General features: G+C 42.0%; 2 protein-coding genes across 3 annotated transcripts in view; both read left to right on the top strand.

The window, feature by feature from the left end:
* Positions 1-472: 472 nt before the first annotated feature.
* The window catches only part of LOC130378185 (uncharacterized), a 498,760-nt gene continuing 476,964 nt past the window's right edge, over positions 473-22,268 (top strand). Inside the window, exons 1-2 of one of the 2 annotated variants that reach the window (XM_056585074.1) lie at positions 473-2,460; positions 2,609-3,252. In XM_056585074.1, the coding sequence (XP_056441049.1) occupies positions 735-1,979 (1,245 nt within the window). In that variant the 5' untranslated portion in view covers positions 473-734 and the 3' untranslated portion in view covers positions 1,980-2,460; positions 2,609-3,252. Of the gene's footprint in view, positions 3,253-22,268 lie in introns of both variants that reach the window. The other variant, XM_056585073.1, reaches the window with a different exon arrangement.
* Positions 11,718-20,890, top strand: LOC130378187 (dihydropyridine-sensitive L-type skeletal muscle calcium channel subunit alpha-1-like). The gene is made up of 4 exons (XM_056585077.1): positions 11,718-12,152; positions 12,467-12,609; positions 17,340-17,492; positions 17,609-20,890. The coding sequence occupies exons 1-4, from the start codon at positions 12,106-12,108 to the stop codon at positions 17,869-17,871; spliced, it is 606 nt and encodes a 201-aa protein (XP_056441052.1). The 5' UTR covers positions 11,718-12,105; the 3' UTR covers positions 17,872-20,890.

Here is a 22,268-nt window from a genome sequence, read left to right as displayed (position 1 = left end):
CCCTGCAGGTTCACCACTGGCATTACACGGGTCATCCCTACACAAAGGGTTTATGGTTTATGACCCGTCATAAAACATAAACAGGAAGTGGCCCCTGTGAATAGGGATGCCCCCTCCACCCCCACCCCCCTCCCCAACCGGAAGTGTGTTCAGATAGGAATGGACCCAGAGAGCATATAGGATATACTACTGAGCTTGCCTCAGAACAACGGCAATGATTGGCTGAATAGTCCGCTGCGCCCGCCCCAGGAAAAAAAAAAAAAAGAAAGAAAAGAAGAAGAAGCAGAGACGGCTCGGCCCGGTCTGGAGAAGCGCGGAAAAGAAAATGATAGAACGAGGAGGAGGAGAAGGAGGAGGAGGAGGAGGAAAGGCTACGAAAACGGCGGGGCAGAGTCGAAGTAAGCAGCATCGCCTACAGACTTACAGAAAAGAGTGGGAGAGCCAATTTGCCGGGTGGTTGAGACCTGTTGCAGGCTCGGAAAGCAAAGCTTTTTGTCGGTGCTGCAAGACAGAGCTGGTGGCCGAAATAACTGTATTAAAAAACCACAGCAAATCAAAAAAACACAAAGAGAAAGAAAAGATATTAGCTCCAACACAAAAATCCATAACACAATGCCTGCAAAGAACATCTGAAAAGGAGAAGCTGGAAACAGCGGTAAAGACTGCTGAGGTCAAGCTGGCGGGGTTTTTAGCAGAGCACAACATCGCAATGAGGGCCGCAGACCATCTGGTGGATGTTATCAAGGACATATTTAGTGACTCAAAAACTGCACAAAACATTTCACTTGGCCGCACAAAGGGCAACTGCCATAGCAAAGCATGTTATTGGTGACTGCTATTTTGAGAGTCTGTCTGAAATCCTGATGAGAAAAAAATTCAGCATCCTCATTGATGAATCAACTGACATTGGAAATGTCAAAACGCTCTGTGTTGTGGTTTGTTTTTTTGATGAGGGTACAAACAGGGTTCAGACCCGCTTTTGGAAGCTGGTGCAGATCTTTTCAGAAGAAAACAGACATATGGTCAGAGAAGGAGCCACTGCAGAAAGGCTGTATGAAGAAATGATGAAATCATTCACAGAGGCAGGCGTCCCACTTCAAAACATTGTGGGGTTTGGGTCGGATGGCTGTAATACCATGATGGGACGACACAACTCTGTCTCCAGTCGTCTAAGAAACGATTTGCCAGGAATCACCATACATCGCTGCATCTGTCACTCCTTACACCTGTGTGCCAGTGAGGCGTGCAAGCAGCTTCCTCGCCAGTGTGAAGATTTAGCCAGAGACATTTATGGATATTTTAAAAACAGTGCTAAACGTGTGGCTGCACTTCGTGAATTTCAGAATTTTTGCCATGTTGAACCCCACAAAATACTGAAGCCCTCCCAGACACGATGGCTGTCACTGACTGAAGTTGTCAAAAGGATATCTGCCCAGTGGGAAGCCCTCAGGCTTTTTTTCACTGACCAGTGGATTGATGCCAGATTGAATGCTGCTGAGAATATTTATCATGCACTCAATGATGAGTCTCTCCGGCTGTATTACCACTTTCTGGAGTGGGCTTTGCCCAAATTCACAGACCTCAATCAATATTTCCAGAGTGAAGGTGTGGTTATTACATCACTGAGGAGCAAGATGTGTGAGACCTACAAAGATCTCCTACTGACCTTCATGCAACGAGACTATGTTTTACACACAGCCCTGAGTCAGATCAGTTTCAATGATGACTCAAAGTTTTTACCACTCAACACAATGTACCTGGGTGTAAAAGTGATGCAGAAAGTCCAGCAGTCCAAATTCACACCAGCCACCCTGACAGATTTCTATATGCGCTGTCAAAAATTTCTTCGGGTTGCCTGTGGAGAAATTAAGAAACGCTTTGACTTTGATGATGCCCTCTTGGTCCACATGTCATGCCTGTCCCCTGCCACAGCGACCGATGCAAGAGCACGAGCTGAGTATCCCTCTCTGTTTCCATGAGACTATTGCCACGTCAGATTGACTCAACAGATGCTGACCGTCTCCAAGCCATCGATGACCAGTGGAGGAGATTGCCTCTCGTGAGCCTTAATGAAGACACTAAAACAATGACTGGATGAGTTCTGGCACCATCTCTCTACTTTGGAGGACTTTGGGGCAAGAAGGGTGTTCAGGGAACTCGGAGAGTTTGCCCTTGATGCACTAGTGGTTCCTCATTCAAATGCATCCTGTGAACGTGTATTTTCCAAGGTAAATCTAATCAAAGCAAAACCACGAAACCGACTTATCACAGGCACCCTTAATGGGCTCATGCACACATCAGAGTGTGTGAAGATGGCAGGTGGATGTGCCAGTTTTAAGCCAACAACCACAATGCTGCGGTCCATGACAGCATCAAATCTATACAGGAAAAGGACTGCCCCCACCCAGCAGGATGCAGCAGACTCGGACAGTGACTCAGAGCTGGAGATGGACCTTTAAGGTAAGCATAATTAATTATTTAATTAGCCTAGCTGATGGCCTAAACTGTTTCATGCACATTATGAACAGAGTTCTAGTCATCTATCATAAATGTAATATGTAATTAATCCAAACAATAGTCTCCTCTCGCTCTTCTTCATTTCATTCAGAAAACTGCCAAAGACGGACAGACAACTCAGGAAAAAAACATGTACCCCTTGGAGTGTTGTTGTTTTTTTTTACTATTAATTTGTCATCTTGGTTACCTCTTTTCCAGGTTATTATATAGCCAGGTTATATATGCACTTTATTTTATTAATTTTTTCCACAATATCTTTATTTGAGTTTTAAGCACCATAGCAAAGAGAAATACGTTCTTTATATTTCTCATAGCAAAGAGAAATACGTCAACATATGTTAGCTGCCTTACTATGTTCAGAACAGAATATAAAACAAAAAATCCCATAGAACTGCACTTTATTTTAAGTTATAACCTGGTGTAGGCACTTTTAAGTTTTCATAAGTGCAGTTTTTGTTTATTTTATGTATTGTTGTCATTTTGAGGACAGAGACAATGTTGTTTCTCTGAAAATAAAATTTCAATATGTGAAACCAGATCTTTATTTTCTTGTCAGTTATCATGAATACTATTTCCCTTTTAAACCTGGTGCTATGTCTATTTCCTAACAGTGGGTGGCCTCCAGGCATCATGATTTGGCTAATTAGTTCCCACCCGTCATTGTTTATGGGGGACACGTTAGCCTAACGCAACTGTGGGGCTGCTGATGAATCCATTCCGTACCAACGCAAAGCCGTGAGTGCCTGTTAGATGCTATTCAACACTCGAGTGACTATATAGCACATCAATAGACTTGTTATTTTGATTATGACGGGTGTACGATAATTTCCCTCAAAATACGATAATTTTATGTCTCTGGTACGATAATCCTACATTTCCCACCTGGCAACACTGTGCCGGGGTAACCGGGGTTTGTTTTGGGTGGGATTTCTGATTTCTGCCGTTGGTTACGGGTTTCAGTGACCACCTGGTTTTGGTTCATTAAAAGTTCCTTCAATTACTAATGACTCGACATCGTTATGTCACCGGCGAGGTCATTACAATATGTTCAATAAAACATAATCACGGACAAAATACGTTTTTTAGACAAACGTAATTGAGAATGCCGAATAGTTCTCTGGGAACGTAATTTTGATGAGAAAGGGTTGCTCTGTCAGTTGTCAAAAAAAGCGCACGGACGTGGCCTCTATAGCAACGACCTCAGCTACCCAACACTGATCAAAAAAATGATTGTTTCTCTCAATCAAAACACAAAACAGGACAACTGAGGGGTGTTCCACGAACGGAGGTTTAACAAACACTGAGTTAACACTGAACTCTAGGTTGATTGACCCTGTACCGAAACTTGGCCCGGTCGGACCCCTTTCGGTGCGGAGGTCCCAGTTAGGCCCTAGAATAAGGTATTACAATTTCAGGGCGGTAGGACCTTCCTATCTCAAAAACTGTTTTTCCACCACATTCTGAACCATTAGGTCTTGCAGGCTACACTTCTGAGGGGCTTTGTCCAAATGACACTCCATTTGGGAAAACTTTTTTTCTCTAAGGGCTAGAACTCCAAATCTTGGATATGTCGTACACGGGGCCCCGGGAAATGTGTGTAAAAATTGTAGCATCCCTAGCCATCTCGAAAAGGTCGGCAAAGGGGCGTGACCTCCAACAGTACAGTAAATTAGCATCTACACGTTAAGCTGAGTCCAATGAGATCAAGCACGGCCTCTTGCTACACCGAGATCATGTCCTAGACCTAGGTGTACCATGTAAAATACATGTTACCATTAGCTAGAGTGTCGTTCTTGGTGTCATTGGACTCAGCTCAACGTGTAGATGCTAAATAACATGTCATTTGTGACAAATCTTTATCGGGAAGCAAATCAATAGCTGCTCAGTATTGATTAAGGCCTCCAATTTCGACAGCTAATTACTACCATTAAACATGTTCGAATATGCTCATGTGTGGCACCGTTGCAATCTCCGGGAAGCGTAGATGTTGAAGGACACCTTGTTCGTCCTCTTATGCCACCGGGAAGATATTTACATGCTTCTGATTGACTAATGAATTGATTCAGCTATTCCCCCAGAAGTCTGGGGTCAAAAGGTCTAAAGGAGACGGCACCACGCCGGGGTGGATCCAGATCTCGAGCAACAGCGCAGGGTTGCCAGGTCCTGCAAAAAACGTTCCCCCCACATACTGTTCAAAATCCACCCAAAATGTCCTAGAAGCATCCCAAATAAAAAAGGATATTATTGGCCATTTTGGCCAACGTTTTGAAAGTAATAATATTTGAGGGAATATTTTTTTGATGTTTTAGCAGCGAAATGCACCGTGTGCGTGTGTGTGTGTGTGTGTGTGTGTGTGTGTGTGTGTCTGTGCGTGCGTGTGTGTGTGTGTCTGTGCGTGTGCGTGCGTGTGTGTGTCTGTATAACACGCTATTTTATGTTGAAATGCGACGTAACCCAGTGTTCACGAAAAGTACACTGTCAACGTATGCTTTTGGCGACTGGGTTGGCTCTCAGATATACGTGTTTCTAACAAGATGATATCATTAAAAGTTACATAAAGTAACAGTTTAATAACACAAACGCAGGAAGCACGTGAGCTGCTAGTTTAGCGAAAGCAACCTGACGTCGTTGAAACATGCGAGCGAGCCGATCAAATCCTAATAACTATAAAACTAAAGATCAGACACAATCACTGACTGAAGATTATGCAAGTAAAAAGTATATTTCTCGCTAGAAATGTTATTAGAAACACGTTTAACGGTGAATCGGTCCTAAAATATTGCATTTCCCATTCAGATAATAAAGATTAATAAAGATCATACACATTCACTGACTGAAGATTATGTAAGGAAAATGTACATTTCTCGCTAGAAATGTCATTAGAAACGCGTTAAATGGTGTATCTGTCCTAAAATATTGCATTTCCCATTCAGATAATAAAGATTAATAAGCTACGCCGTGTTCCGGAGCCGCGGGGGATTCTGGGAATTGGGGTTCTCAGTTGACAAATGGGGCTTTTGTTAACTTGTTTTGTTGTTAGGATTAAGTGGGGTTAATGGGTTCGGGATGTTATGTGGTTGTGTGTTGTTCTATTAACATTGTTTGTGTGTTCATTATTGTCGACACCGTCACCGAGAGTGACGTGACCATCGTTTCGTGCAGCTGTTCCGTGTTGAAGTCTCGTTCAATAAAAACCAACTCACGTTGTCGAGCGTTCAATAAAAACCAACTCTCGTTGTCGAGCGTGCCCCCCCCCTACAAACGTGTCTCCACCCCCCTCAACAAACGTGTCCCCCCCCCCCCCCCCCTTCAACTAACGTGTCCCCCCCCGCCGATTTCCCATGCTGATATCCCCGAAGATTCTCGGGCATCTTCGACAATTTGGCTATAGATTGTCTCATTACACGCTAAATAATATAATTATAGCCTTGTAGTGACCGTAACATAATTCACCTACAGTATTTCGTTATGTGTTGTTCTTTCAATTGTGTTGTTGTTTACTGCATGTCATGTACGTTCTTGGTGGTTCAGGGATCGCGGTCCCTTTAAGGATTACGTGCGTCTCATGACGTCACAGACCATGCTGGATTTGTTTACCTTCAGCACGCTTTGATTTCCGGTTTTCTTTTTTACAAAATAAACGAGTCACACGGCTGTGTGCTCAACGTGCGAAGTTGTGTCCTTAACTTATTGCAATTTCCACAGCCTAATTATATATATAGGTTTTGGCATAAACATAACTAGGGTGCACTGTACTATCTGCGCACACCCTTTCTGAAGCCTCTCTCTCGCTCTCTCTCTCTCTCTGTCCCTCCCGCTCTCTCTTTCTCTCTCTCTCGTACCGTTTTGTGGAGCACGTTAATTGTCTTAGAACACTCCCATTCAGAATGCATTGGTTTACATTTCGTTTTGTGTAACACGCAAAAAGTCGGACTATCGTGCTCGGGAACACGCTTCAATAGATTAACGTTCGTGCGCAGGAGCACGCAATCGCGTGATACCGGGTTGAAATATCACAACAAAGAGTGGATATCAACAGAGTCACTGGCAAAGGTTGAGGAGAGGAAGATAAAGAAGGCAGCAATGAATAACAGCCGCACCAGGGCAGAAAAAGCAAGAGCACAAAAAGAGTACTCGGAAGCAAACAAGAGAGTAAAGAAAAGCATCAAAACCGACAAGAAAAAATACATAGACACCCTAGCTAGAGAGGCAGAAGAGGCAGTCAAGCACAGAAACTGGAGAGACCTGTATGCCACCACCAAAAAGCTTGCAGGAAAGTTTAGTAAATCAGAAAGACCTGTAAAAGATAAGGAGGGGAAGCCTATCCCTGGAGAGGAAGGACAGAAAAGAAGATGGAAGGAATATTTTGAGGAGCTGCTCAACAGACCAACCCCAAATGACCCACCAGACATCCAACAAGCAGACAAAGATCTACCAATAAACTGTAATGCACCCACAAAGGAAGAGATCCGCGAGGCCATAAAGAAGCTTAGGAACAACAAGACCCCAGGTCCAGATGGTATCCCAGCAGAGGCAATGAAAGCCGACTCGCAGACCATGGAAGAGATCCTACAACCTCTCTTCAAGAAGATCTGGGAAGAGGAGTACATCCCAACGGAATGGAAGGAGGGACACCTCACCAAGATACCGAAGAAAGGTGACTTAAGTAAATGTGCAAACTACAGAGGTGTTACACTGCTATCCCAAGTAAAATTTTCTACAGAATCATATTGGACAGGATGATAGATGCTGTTGATCTCCAGCTCAGAGACCAACAGGCTGGCTTCCGCAAGGATAGATCATGTATAGATCAGATTGCAACCCTGCGCATCATCCTAGAGCAGTCACTGGAGTGGAACTCACCTCTGTATGTGCACTTTATTGATTATGAGAAGGCCTTTGATAGCTTCGATAGAAAAACACTCTGGAAGCTGCTCAGACATCATGGAGTTCGAGAGAAACTCAACCAACATCATCCAAAAGTCCTACGGAGGGATGGTCTGCAGGGTGATCCACAGAGGGCAACTCACGGACGCCTTCCAAGTACACACAGGAGTAAGGCATGGATGCCTGATGTCACCATTTCTCTTCCTTCTGGCGATAGATTGGGTAATGAAGCAATCCACAGAAGATAAGAGAAATGGCATACAGTGGACGATGTGGACACAGCTAGACGACCTTGATTTTGCAGATGACCTGGCCCTTCTCTCCCATACCCAACAGCAGATGCAGGATAAGACCAACACCATTGCAACCAACTCAGATCGCCTCGGTTTAAGCATCCACAGGGGGAAGAGCAAGATTTTAAGGGTGAATGCTGCCGATACTTCGCCCATCAATCTGGAAGGTGAAACACTTAGGAGGTAGAAGAGTTCACCTACCTAGGCAGCATTTTTGACAAACAGGACGGAACTAATGCCGATGTACGCGTTAGGACTGGCAAGGCCAGAGGAGCATTCATCCAACTTAAGAACATCTGGAGTTCAAGGGACCTGGCTATCACAACAAAGATCCGGATCTTCAACACCAATGTAAAGTCAGTTCTGCTGTACGGAGCCGAAACATGGAGAAACACTGTGCGCACCATAAACAAAATCCAAACCTTCATCAATAACTGCCTTAGACAAATACTCCGTATCCACTTGCCCGACACCATCAGTAACAAAGATCTGTGGCAAAGAACCAACCAGCGACCTGCTGAGGAAGAGATCATCAAAAGACGTTGGAGATTGATAGGACATACTCTCCGCAAACCCGCCTCAAATGTAACAAAGCAATCTTTGAAGTGGAACCCCCAAGGAAAAAGGAAGAGAGGACGACCAAGAAGTTCCTGGCGAGAGGTGGAGGCAGACACCAAGCGGATGGGCTACACGTGGGGACAGCTGGACAAGTTATCGCAGGACCGGGATGTTTGGAGAACCCTTGTTGACGGCCTAAGCCCCAGTAGGGGTAAAAGGCGATGATGATGATGATACGATGTTCCCTACTTGTTACTCCCGTATACCACAATGCAACGCGGTCGTGCTTTTCCGGAAGAGAAGAAGAAGCTGAATAACCGCAAAACGAATACATTTAATGATGAAGTCTCCGGCTTTTGTTTAGAAATGTCAACAATTTATTTGGGATTTAACATTCAAAATTAAATCAGAAACAAACTTTGATCAAGGAAATGTAACATTCGACATCAATACAACCTCCAGCTTTCCTCGTGAGTGCCCGGTTTGTTTACATGATGTGGGCGCATCTGTCACACAAATACCCGGCGCATTTACTGACGCAAATGACGTTTAGAGGGAATAGAGAGTGAGTGAATAGGGAACGATTCCGAACAAAGTTAATATATGTCCTCTTAAAAGTGCTAAGCAATGGACCAATTGGATAAACCGCTGTCCACAGTAGTTTAGGACGAAGGGTCAGAGGAAGGAGCGGGGCGTGCTATCCCCATGGTTGGGACCCAGGCCAACTCTCTGACACTATTTTAGTAGCCTACCGTCTTTTTATATGAGCGTTGATCTGAGCGATATTTCCTGTGAAATGTGTGGCGTTATACTACAATTTTCGGAGGAGCTTAACCCTCTTGGACGTGGACATCAAAATAAATAACAGCTGCGGACAGCGCCACACTTCCACACTGAGGCGGTGTCTGTTTCATTTACCTCACATTCCATATGTCCTCTTTAGTTAGGGAAAGTTAGGTCTTTTTTTTGGCATTTCCTGAAATAATTGATTACCAATAGCTTCTATCAGGGGCGGAGTGGGGCACTAATAGCCACCGGGAGAATCCTCCCCGGTCCGGCCCCCCCCCACCAACATTTTTTTTTTTTTTTCAGTAATAAAAAAAGAATTAGGTAAAAATGAATGATATTATTATAATTAAGAAAATAAAAATGTGTAAAATAGGCCACAGTTCTGCTCTGTGCAGAAGAGCATTGGCTCACTTCCTTATAAGACCGGTAACCATAAACACGCCGGTAAACAAAAGCACTTCGATTCTGGCCGCAGTGCTCCCCGCACTACAGCCATCCGGAGGCACACAGAGCTTTTGGCCGTGATATTATCTATACAATTATATTATACTATTATATATAGAACGTTATAAGACGCTGTCACCGAATGTGAGAGGAGAGTTGATGGAGAAGATGGCGGTTGACCTAGTTTCAAAGTTTATACCGTTTATGCTCGGTAATACCGGTGTAACGTGTTGACACGACTACAACTACATCCATTAAAAGAGAAAGATCAGTTAAGTCATTAATTCGTCTGAAATATACCAGCCAGCACATACACATTTGACTAGCAGCTTGTGCTAGCTCCCGCCTAGCAATAACGTCAATGGTGGAGCTCTGGCTAACTGTTTTTCTGTCAATTCACCTGCACAACTCGTTAATGCCTGACTTCGGAATAACTCCGTTATTTTTGAGCACTTAGATGCATCCCCCTCCAGCATCCGCCTCTTCTTTATTCTGGCCTTTTCAGCCCCTCCTTTCTCTTTTCTCTTCTTGCGTTCCATGAGTGCCACAACAAGCAAAAGCAAGCAACCACGAACTTGCGCGCCTTCTCTGTCTGACGCGTCTTTAGGGTCATGCCATTAGACGTGGGGCCGCGCATATATTCCCCTACATTTCCGAAAATGGACTTGACCTGCAAGCTGTTTATTGGATAAACGCATTTCCCAATCCCAGGAGTCTTTGCTCCATTCTACGTCAATTCAAGAACAAACAAATTAAAGTAAACTGTAGTTCGTATTATTTATTTATGGCCATGAAAGTTCTGTAACGCCTGAATAATCAAGATTTAAATTAAGTAAAAAAAAAATATATAAAAAAAAAAACATGAATGAGACATAGAGAGTAGGCAAGTGGTATAAATATTGGTTGGCTGTTCTCGAGACATATATTGTTTATTTCGGGGAATTTCACGGCGTCTTGACGGGAATAAATTATGCTCAGGGCCGGCTTGCAGACGCCTCGCGGCCGCTCACAATTGTGACCTGACCTCGCTGGCCGGCCGGCCGACCGGGAAATCTCCCGATCGTCCCGACGGCCACTCCGCCTCTGGTTCCTATAGGTGTCTAGTAACATCTCCCAATTTATCCATGGCCAAATCCTCTGGGAATCGCCTTGAGAGCCAATCACAGCTGGGGTGCCCAGAGGGCCTGGGTAAAAATAGTGAAAGAAAAATTATACCAAAAAGTGCCTTTTGAGATGGCTAACTAGGGTTTTTTAGGGGTGCTGAATCTATCCCAGTCAATAGTTTTGAGTAAAATGACTCCAAATCCACAAAAAAATTATTCATTGAACAATAACAAATCAAAACTTGCGTTATCAGTTGACATTTTAATAAATCTCATCCAACTTCCCTGCATCTACCTTACTACTATTATCATCTGGCTGGTTGATGTTCTGGCAAGAGTTACCATGACAGTTCCCACAAGCAGAAATACATTTGACTCCTTGCTTTTTACAGCAGCATCTGAGAGTGCCACAGTCACCTGCACAGTTGCAGCTGACTAACTTCAGAAGGTGGTCCGATGCGAGGGATCTGTTGTAGGGACTGGTGCATAACCTTGTTTTCCTTGTTTCCATCCATACTCAAGGACATCCTTTGATGGACTTTGTAGCAGTATCCAATCTCTGGTCTGGAGATATGCCCGCAGAGAGTGCTGTGCTGCAGCTCCTGTAGTTTGAGGCAGTTTCTCAGACTTGATGCTCCCAGCTGCGGCCCGCTTGCTGAAGATATCAAATCTTCAGTCTTCCAAATCTTCCGATGGATTTCCACGGAATATGATCTTGAACAGTTCATAGGCAGTCACTTTTCTTGGCTCTGATGTCACTGAACACATCCATGGCCCGCTCTGATTTGTCAGTCTTTTAGAGCTTGCTGAGAAAAGTTGGTTTGCTAAACCCAGAAATTGCTGATACGGTATCACAGCCAGAGAAGCTATGTACGAATATAAGGCATGACGGTACCTCTCTGGAAGGATCTCTCGATCCTTAAAAATCCCTAGTAAGCCATCTCAAAAGGCACTTTTGGTAGATTTTTTTTCCCCACTATTTTTACCCAAGCCCTCTGGGCACCCCATCTTTGATTGGCTCTCAAGGCGATTCCCACAGGATTTAGCCGTGGATAAATTGGGAGGTTATACTAGTAGACACGTATAGGAACACATGGTAAAAAAGCTATTTATCATAAATTATTTCAGGAAATGGCAAAAAAAATACCTAACTCTCCCTAACTATCTTCGTTCATATGAATAATACAGGGCTGTACCGCTCAGTAGATAACTTCATCACAGTACTTGAGAGGCGTCAGTAGCTATGGCCTGCTCTCAGGTAGGGGAGTTCACATACTCCATGGAAATTACAAGTGCCATGTTAGATGCCTGAAAATGTGTTGTTTCTGTTTGGAAAAACAGAAAAGTGAAACAATCCAAAAGTAAATAAAGAATATATTCTAAAGTAATCATTGTTTGTATTTCTCTCCTACAGGAAAGTCTGGAGTACATTTTCCTCCTCATCTTCTCAGTGGAATGCTTCCTGAAGATAGTGGCCTATGGCTTCCTTTTTCACTCAGATGCATACTTAAGAAATGAAGTATGTTTGTGTGTCGTTAGATTTTGTTTGTGTGTCTGTTGGGTAAGTAAAAAAATATATTTGTAAGAATATTTTATGATATTAAAATCCGGAAAGGGTGGGAAAGTGATACTGTAAAGAAATGTATTTTATAAATAAATATGTGTAAACATATAAATCAGTATGAATTTGCATGTGAGTTATGTAATCATAAAAAAAATAGATCAGCACTTTCTATATACCTTTTTAAAAGTTTACATTTTCCTTAACTAAATTGTCACTCATGCTGTGTCGAGTAATGGTATCACATGAGCTAACAAGGTTGTCATATCATGTCTAGTAATGGGATTTACATGACGTTCCTCTGCTCTACCAAGGTTGTTTTCAGTAGCAATGGATGCTATTAACCACTTAAGTGGAGTGGAGGCTCAGGTTGGAGAGAAAGGCGGTGGGTTTGACATGAAAGCACTCCGAGCGTTCAGAGTCCTGCAACCACTCAGACTGGTCTCCGGAGTCCCAAGTAAGGAACCAGACACTTTTATGAAGATGTTTTATTGGGTGTCAAGCAACTACGTTGCGAGACAACCTATTGTTTTTGTAAGAGTTCTTATTATTATTACGCTGCCATGGGAGTCTATGGCAGCCCATAGAACCGCTTGGTGAAAAGTTGTGAAATTCGGCAAACTGGTTTAGGAAAGCCCCATTAGCCCATTAAGCCAAGGTCAGGTCGCTAGCCCAACAGCTCTAGCGCCACCAACAGGTCAAAGTTGCACATGCATTCATGTTTATAACTTTCGACCCATTCATCCAATATTCACAAACCAGGTATCATTGGATTCCTTGAACCAAGCCGAGTTCAACGCACCCTATGACGTCATTTCGCCATGATGGATTTCCCGCCAGCTTGGTTTATGTCAAAAACCTTCAAAATGCTACTCCTATCACAAATCTTGTCCAATCATCTCGAAACTTGGCACACATGATCTTCCGGCCATGCTTGATACAAAACATCTAATAGATTTTACAAATTCAAAACCGTTTTCCCGCTACAGCCAATCAAATTTGACCACCAAGTTGCCAAACCGGAAGTAAGCCCATATCTCAGCAGCCCTTTGACATATCATAACCAACCTTGGTTGGTTATGATATGTCAATCATTCGAATACCTTCACTCGAAGGTATTCGAATGATTTTCCATCATTCGAATACCTTTGTGCTGTATTGAAATGCTCCCCCAGAGTTCTCCTATTAATTATTTACAGGCCACCCACATACTCTGCAAATTTTTTCGATGAATTCACAGAATTATTGTCTAGCATCTCCACAGACTTTGACTGTCTAGTTATAACTGGTGACTTCAATTTTCATACTGATGATTTGAATGACAAGTGTGCAAAAAAACTTTTTACCATTTTGGACACATTTGAACTGTCCCAACATGTGAAAGAGACTACTCATTGTAAGGGCCACACTCTAGACCTGGTTATCACAAAGGGCCTCAATGTTTCTGATCTCTCTGTGACTGATCCTTCCTTGTCTGACCACTTTTGTGTTTTCTTTAATATATCTTTTATTCCCAACATACAGACAAAATCAAATACTGTCAAAAAACGGTATATCAATGAAGAATCGTATGTACTTTTTAGAAAGGCCATCTCCTTACTACCACCTCTCAACCCATGTTCTGCTGATGATCTTGTAGAAAACTTTAATTTGAAAATTTTGAAAGTCATGGATGTCATTGCACCTTACAAGGTTAAAACGATTTCTGGAAAGCAAAAGGCCCCCTGGAGAAAAGCTCCTTCTGTAACAGCACAGAAAAAAGAATGCAGGAAGGTTGAACGCATCTGGCGTAAAACAAAACTTCATATTCACCATGATATCTACAAAGAGAGCCTCCGTGCCTACAATTCAGACTTAAAAAGTGCAAGAGAAACATTTTTCTCCAATATCATTAAATCCAATAATAATAATGCAAAAACCCTATTTGCAACTGTTGACAGACTGACCAACCCCCCAACACAAATTCCACCTGATCTCCATTCCACGCAGAAATGCAATGAGTTTGCAGCTTTTTATACTGATAAAATTGAAGGCATCAGACGCGCCATCAATATCTCCACTTCAAACAAAAATGTTGGACTACCACCCTGTTCAGGCAAAAGTAACGTGGCAGGGATGGCATGCTTTAATGTTATTGACTCTAAAACTCTTGTGGAAACTGTTACACAACTAAAGCCATCCACCTGTTGCCTTGATTCTTTACCTACCAACCTCTTTAAGAATGTTTTTGACTGCCTAGCAATAGACATATTGCAGATAGTTAACAACTCTCTCCAGTCAGGCAACTTCCCAAAAGCCCTGAAAACTGCAGTTATTAAACCCCTTTTAAAAAAGCGGAGCCTAGATACCTCTATTATTAACAACTACAGACCAATATCAAATCTGCCCTTCATAAGTAAAATCATTGAGAAAGTTGTCCTCCAGCAACTTAATCACTTCCTGGCATCAACTGGTTGTTATGACACCTTCCAATCAGGATTTCGACCCCTGCACAACACTGAGACCGCCCTCATTAAAGTTGTAAACGACATCCGTCTTAACAGAGACTCTGGCAAAACCTCAATACTAATGCTACTAGACCTCAGTGCTGCATTCGACACTGTAGACCATACAATACTTTTGGACAGGTTAGAAAACTGGGTGGGGCTTTCAGGCACTGTCTTAAATTGGTTCAGATCCTACCTACAAAATAGGAACTACTTTGTTTCCATCGGCGACTTTGTATCAGAATCAACCAACGTGATGTGTGGAGTCCCACAAGGTTCGATCTTAGGACCCTCTTTATTCAACATCTACATGCTCCCACTAGGGCAAATCATGCATAATAACAATATTGACCATCATTGCTATGCTGATGACACGCAAATCTATGTATCGCTATCACCAAATGACTATCGGCCCATAGATCTGCTGTGCCAGTGCATTGAGCAAGTGAAAGACTGGATGTGCCGAAATTTCCTTCAGCTAAATGAGGATAAAACAGAGATAATTGTATTTGGTGCTAAAACGGAAAGGCTTAAAGTAACCCAACACCTTCACTCTCTGTCCCTGAAAACCTCAATCAAAGCCAGAAACCTAGGGGTTATCATGGATTCTGATTTACATTTCGAAAGTCACATCAAATCAGTTACAAAATCTGCATATTATCACCTTAAAAATGTAGCAAGACTTAGAGGGCTCATGTCCACCGAAGACTTACAAAAACTTGTACATGCCTTTATCACTAGTAAGCTTGATTACTGCAATGGTCTCCTTACAGGTCTCACAAAACAAACTCTAAGGAAACTTCAGCTTGTTCAGAATGCTGCTGCTAGAGTTTTAACAAAGACCAAAAAATTTGAACATATTACACCAATTCTTAAATCGTTACATTGGCTTCCTGTAGGTCAGAGAATTTATTTCAAAATCATGTTGCTAACTTATAAATCCCTACATGGTTTAGGCCCAAAATATTTAACTGATATGCTTCCACTACATAAGCCTTCTAGAACACTAAGATCTTCTGAGACCAATCTGTTAATTATCCCCAGAGTAAACACGAAACATGGGAAAGCAGGATTTAGTTACTATGCAACAAATAGCTGGAATAAACTCCCTGAGGAGTTAAGACTTGCCCCAACTCTGAGCACCTTCAAAACAAGATTGAAGACTTTTATGTTTGCTTTAGCTTTCTGCTAAATCTTAAATACTTTACCTTTATTTAACTAAAATGCCTTTTTAACTTTCCCTTTATTTTCTATTTTTACCAGAAAAATACATGACATTTGCTGAGTAATGAAGTTGTGTCATTAAGAGCTTGACGAAGTGAAAACCTGTATTAGTGATTAAGCTCTTAATCACTGAATATATGCCATATGAAACTCTTTTGAATTTGTTTGTTGTTTGCCTTTGGTTCTGGGCTAGAGTCCTAGAATAATCACTGAATATTTGTTTGTTGTTTGTTGTTTGCCTTTGGTTCTGGGCTAGAGTTCTAGAATATTGTAATAGATTGTCCTTTAGGTCGGGTTTAGTCCCGACTTGGGTTCCAGAGAGCCTGTTGATCTGATCTTAAATAACTTTCAATTTAATTTTCTCACTTTCTTAAATACATTGCACTTTCAATTTTACTTACTAAAAAGCCTTTTTAACTTTCTATTTTACTCATTTCTTTGCGTATGTTTTCTTTTACTTATCTATTATTTTATTTTATTGTATAACAATGTTTATATGTGAAGCACTTTGAGTCTGCCTTGTGTATGAAAAGTGCTATATAAATAAAGTTGCCTTGCCTTGGTACATAGACCCATGACCCCATTTGGTGACCTTTGACCTCTAGGGGGCGCCGTTATTAATGTAGATGTGTTTTGACTCCTCTCCCTTCACATGAGTATATTTCATACAAATTTTCAATGTCTGGTGATACTATCAGACCTCCCCATATAGCTAGTATATTATTTCTTGCAGAAATATCCGCGACAGCCAATGATATTCGACCGTGAATCTGCCAAACCGGAAACACGCCATTATCTCAGCAGTACAACTGATTTGTCAAAATCAGTTGTACATTTCCACAGACCACAGATTATGTCCAATCTTCATGAATCTTGGCATATATGATCTTCCGACCAAGCTGAACAAATTTGTTAAACAGCTTTCTCAAATTCAAAACCGTTTGGCCTCGACAGCCAATCAAACTTGACGGCGCTCATTAATGGGTAGACACTGCACTCGTGTGGCGACAATCGGTACTTAATGTATAATGCAACAATGACTATATTTACCATTCCGCCCACTTACAATATAAACTGCAATTCCCACTGGATTTGATGCTTCACGAACCACCTCCAGAACTGATGATTGTTTACATAGTGTCTCTTTTAGGGATATTGTTCCGTTACCCCAATGTATTTGTGACATTTGTTCCGTCAGGCAGACTGTATTGCCCCCTTACCTCTAGGTGGGGTCATTTTCCGATTTGGTTAACATTGACGTGTACTCGCATAATGCTCATCCCACCGGCTGTCGATATTATCGATTTCCGAGCCGGTCGTCATGTTGCCCTCTGGCCGATTACGTCCTTCCGGCAGAATTAGTTTATCGAGTCCCATTATGCTTGACACCCACATTGCTGCTTGCAGCTATATTTCTTATTATGATCATTTTGATTATTATTGTTGTTGAGATCCAACACCGATGTTTGTTGTACAGGCCTGCAGCTGGTGATGAATTCCATTATGAAGTCAATGCTGCCTCTGTTCCACATCACACTCCTTGTCTTCTTCATGGTCACCATCTACTCAATCATGGGTCTGGAACTCTTTAAGTGCAAGATGCACAAGACCTGCTATTACACAGGCACAAGTATGCAGTACAAAAACATTCTTAAATGTTTATAGGAACCCACAAATATAGTCACTCAACAAGGGTGCAGATGTACTGCCTCAACCTATCCTGACTTCTTTCCTTTGTCCCTTCAGATATTATTGCAACGGTGGAGAACGAGAAGGCTTCTCCGTGTGCACAGGCAGGAAACGGACGCCGATGTACCATCAACGGTACAGAATGTCGAGCTGGCTGGCCAGGCCCAAACAGTGGCATCACCCACTTTGACAACCTCGGCTTCGCCATGCTTACTGTCTACCAGTGCATTACGACTCAAGGGTACTACTGGGTAAGATTTTACTTTTTATTGTCTGGGTATCTTTTGCGAGGTTGCTTCCTAAATAGTTGGCAGATATAGGTAATATGGCTGCATAGGAAACAAGGCCCTCCATTTTGCTAAATTTCAAGGAAGAATCAGCAAAAAGACAGTTCTCCAATTCATCTTTTATGTAAAATAATGTATGGCAGTATAATGTACACGTTATTTTATTAAATTGTTTAAGATGTCCCAGCGTGCCTAGCAGGCTACCTGACATACTCCATAGCGGAGGTTGCTGGAGAGTGGCAAATCCCTCCCGACTATGGTGGCCACTACAGGGAAATTGGGCTAAGATTACAATAATGGTTATGTTTGAATTAACATCCAAAATGCACACAGGTTTGGCCTGTGGTCAGTGTAAATTGGGATTGCATTGACAATGTTGCTCCAGAACTGTCTGCATCTATCCCAACTAGAAACCAAAGAAACTGCCTGAAGATTCACACTAAACTCAAAACCCGGACCACTGCCTCAAAATACTCCTTCCTGACACCTTGTACTACCTTGCGTTCATACCAAACAGGGCCATGGATGAAGCCATCCCCATGGCAACACATTGCACTAACACACCTGGACTAAAGGGATACATGAGTAATCAGTTTGTCGATTAACGCTCGGCATTCAAATCGTCCATTTCCTCAAAATTCGTCTCTAAGCTTGTTGATCTCGCCCTGGAAACCTTCTTTTTGAGTTGGATATTAGATGGAACAATAGTAAATTGTATTGATATGTTTAAGAGACATCAATAATACAATGTCTCAGTGTGACGTTTGATATTCCCCCTTATTTTCTTCCTAATCTCAATCGCTCATTAAGAGCTTTTTTTGTTTGTTTACATGTCAGACAATGTTTCACACAGTGCCACACAATGTCCTTCATGAGGAAAAAAACACATTGAACAATTATCAGCATTGAAATATTGTCAAAATATTTAGATACAATTGAACACCATAATAAGTCATAGCGTTGACAAGATCTCGTTATAGTGAGAAACAAATTATTTAAATTGTTCTGCCATATTTCTATTGTTTTAATTCGAGTCAATACAGAAACAACTTATCATCGGAAGTACGACACAAACTTAATATAAGCTAGACATATAAAAAGTTTCCATAATACAACTCAAAGTATGTCACTGCGGTGTGCTTCGATTCACGTGGTGAGCCCAGATGGGTACTCTGCCATTGCAGAGTACAGGTCAGACTAATTAGACTGGCAGTCAACTCAAATTCTGAAGTCTTTGCCTATTTAATAGAATAAATCGTAAACCGTTTTGCTTTCTAGATAGGGAGCCACAATCCTACCACCAGTCATGTAAACAACTGTTCTGTCGTTGTTATATAGGAAAGGAATGAAAACAATAATGGTTGAGGGTGAACCCCACCCATTGGGCGGAATCGTCATAACCCTGTGGATGGCCTGAAGCAACGTATCTCTTCTTTTTCCGTCCTTTGCTCTTTGCGGAAGTAAAGTTAATAATAAACTGGTTTATTTAAACTAATGTCCATGCAAAAAATGTGAAAGCAGCCTTATAGTTTTTCAAATTTGGCATTGGCTCTTGTACAGCATGTGTTTTCACCCAAAAGGGGCGTAGATGTTCTTACAACATGAAAGTGACGTATGCCTGCTTTCATCTATCCAAACATTGAACAGGCCTATAGTTAGTATTGATATACTGATAAGATGGTTTGGTACAGCCTACTTGTGGACCATGGGTCGCAGAACCCCAGGCTTCCCCGTCGCCTTTGTGGGCCCATCATCCTGTGTTTCGTTTATGCCTTGCGGATGGGAGCTTGTCTCGTTTCATCTTGCACAGATGGGCGCTCACGCTTTTGGACTGGGAGTCGTTTTACGCATGGTTGGATTGGATGGGTGCTCAGCCCAATCCTGTACTCACCTCTCACTTACGAATCTGCCAACCAAGCACAGCTCTCTAAAATGCCTGATGATTGTGGTACACACTATAAGCCATGACATGCAGAAATTAAACTTTCCAGTTTTGATTTGGAAAAGAAAGAATCCCTCCCTCTCTACTTCCTCCCACCCTACATTTTACCGCCAGCTGTTAAGACAACCATGAAAGAGCCAGGTATATCTCTTATTGTTGACTGTGCACAATCAACAAGAAGAGATATTCTCAACGAGCATTTCACTCATTGATAATAGCCTGAGGTGATGCCATTTCTAACCGATTGCACTCAAAACATGGTTCTTAAGTCTTATCTATGTCACAGGATAGGCATGGGTTTTTAAAATTTTTCATCCAAAGGACATCAGAGGAAAAAGGGGAAGTGATGGACAATTGGTTCTAGAAACTTTAAATAACCATTATGATAACTATCATAAGGCAGAGGGATGTATCCACTACACACTTACCAAAGATACTTTCAGGAAAATTAAAAAAAAAGGCAGAAAGTCAGCTGATAAATCAGGTAAACAGCCTGGCCACATAATCAGGAGCGAACCTATTTAATCTGTGTGAAGGAATAGAAGGAAATTAAGTGTGATTGCAATGGAATTCATGGAACATAATTTTCTGATGCTTGAAGGCAGGGATGGGCAACTGGCAACCCGTGGGCCACATGCGGCCCGCATCCTCGCTCAATGAGGCCTGCACAAATTAGAAATTATTTATTTTTACAGAAATTTTGATCAAGAAAACCGTATCTGTTCATAGAATTCCACTACAACTACTACAACTGCACTGAATATAATGCTAGTTGTTGCACTTAATGTGGGGCACTGTCGAAGTGCGTGGTCATGTGGCCCTCTGATGGTGGTGTAAATTTGTGGCCCACTTCATCATGAAAGTTTCCCATCCCTACTGGGATGGTTAAGGATTGTGGCTTTTTCTCCTTTTGTGATCTTTCCCGGGATGATTTAGGAGTAGCAGGATTAAGGGCCCCATTAAGGACATTTGAATGGGCCCCTAGATCTGGGGCCGTATTCACAAAGCATTTTATCTTACCGCTAGGAGTGCTCCTAACTCGCGCTAAAACATTTTACGTAGGAGTTTTTTCTTAAAAGTTATTCACAAAGCCGCTGAGACCTACTCTTACTAAGGATTAATCACTAAGAGTGAACTAAGAGTGACGCGCCGTTGCTATGGATTACGTCAATTCTCGTGCACGAGTTTAGAAGCGGTCAGTTCGGTGATTGGTTGTTCAGACTAAATCACCGAAAAACAAGGAAATAGCCTAGGCTAGAAATTAATTCCTATTAAGGAATTAAGTAGTGCAGTTAGCAGAATACACGCATGATGACAATTTTGTGCAGACCACGATAATGACGTGGTAGCCTGCACGTTCAAGAGAGGGAGAAAGCAAACAATAAAAATACGTAACATTTTAAAGAAAATAAATGTCATCCTACCTGTTTTGAGTAAAATTTTAGAAAGGATTGTATATAACCAAATCCATGATTATATGTCTAAGAATGATTTGATAAGTAATGCACAACATGCCTACAGAGAGGGTCATTCCACCTGCACTGCCTTGGTAAAAATGACTGACGATTGGTTAAGGGGGATTGACAATTCATTGTTATCTGGTGCTGTCATGTTGGACTTCAGCGCTGCATTTGACCTAATTGACCATAAGTTGTTGATTGAAAAACTCACGCATTATGGTTTTGGACCTATGGCAATCTCTTGGTTTGAAAATTATTTATCTTTCAGAACTCGACAGGTTTTCTTGAATGGTACTTTGTCCAACAGCATTAACATAGACTGTGGTGTGCCGCAAGGAAGTTGTTTGGGTCCGCTCTTATTTTCAATTTTTACGAATGATCTCCCGCTTGTTATTCAAGAATCCACTTTGGTTTTATACGCTGACGATTCTACACTGTACTATTCTGCATCTACATGCTGTAAACTTAAGTCCGTTCTGTCACAAGATCTGAAAGCAGTGGTCAATTGGGTTACTGCAAATAGACTTGTTTTAAATCTATCAAAAACAGTCAGCATTGTCTTTGGATCTCGGCATAATGTAGCCAGTCAGCCTATGCTTGATCTGCAGATTTCTAGTCAGCCAGTCAAGCAGGAGAGCAAGTTAAAGCTTCTGGGACTTTCTATTTTTTAACACTCTGTCCTGGACTGATCATGTTAGGCAGATAGTTGCCAAGATGAGTAGGAGCATTGCTATGGTCCGGAAATGTGCCACCTACTTACCAGCTACTTTACGGAGACAGGTTGTTCAAACATTAGTATTATGCCATCTCGACTATTGTTCTGTTATTTGGGCCTCTGCCTCTAAGACTGACTTAAGCAAACTACAAACTGTACAAAACCGGGCTGCTAGACTTGCCCTTGATAGATCTGACAGATCAAATGTAGATCAGATGCATTCTGATCTCAAGTGACCTAAAGCTCTTGATATGTTATCCATTAGGTCCTTGATATTTATTAAGAATGTAATTTCCACTCATGTTCCTAGAGC

Source organism: Gadus chalcogrammus, unplaced genomic scaffold (genome assembly GCF_026213295.1).
Source record: "Gadus chalcogrammus isolate NIFS_2021 unplaced genomic scaffold, NIFS_Gcha_1.0 GACHA069, whole genome shotgun sequence".
Taxonomy (NCBI): domain Eukaryota; kingdom Metazoa; phylum Chordata; class Actinopteri; order Gadiformes; family Gadidae; genus Gadus; species Gadus chalcogrammus.
Note: the sequence above shows the minus strand (reverse complement) of the source record. Positions and strands in the feature narration are given on the sequence as shown.

What these genes read in the sequence shown, in the direction of transcription:
- LOC130378187 (XM_056585077.1), top strand. Translation starts at nt 12,106, where the DNA reads ATGAAGTATGTTTGTGTGTCGTTAGATTTTGTTTGTGTGTCTGTTGG. An exon ending in ACTGGTCTCCGGAGTCCCAA is followed by an intron (nt 12,610 to 17,339) that starts GTAAGGAACCAG and finishes TTTGTTGTACAG; the next exon opens with GCCTGCAGCTGGTGATGAAT. An exon ending in CTGCTATTACACAGGCACAA is followed by an intron (nt 17,493 to 17,608) that starts GTATGCAGTACA and finishes TTGTCCCTTCAG; the next exon opens with ATATTATTGCAACGGTGGAG.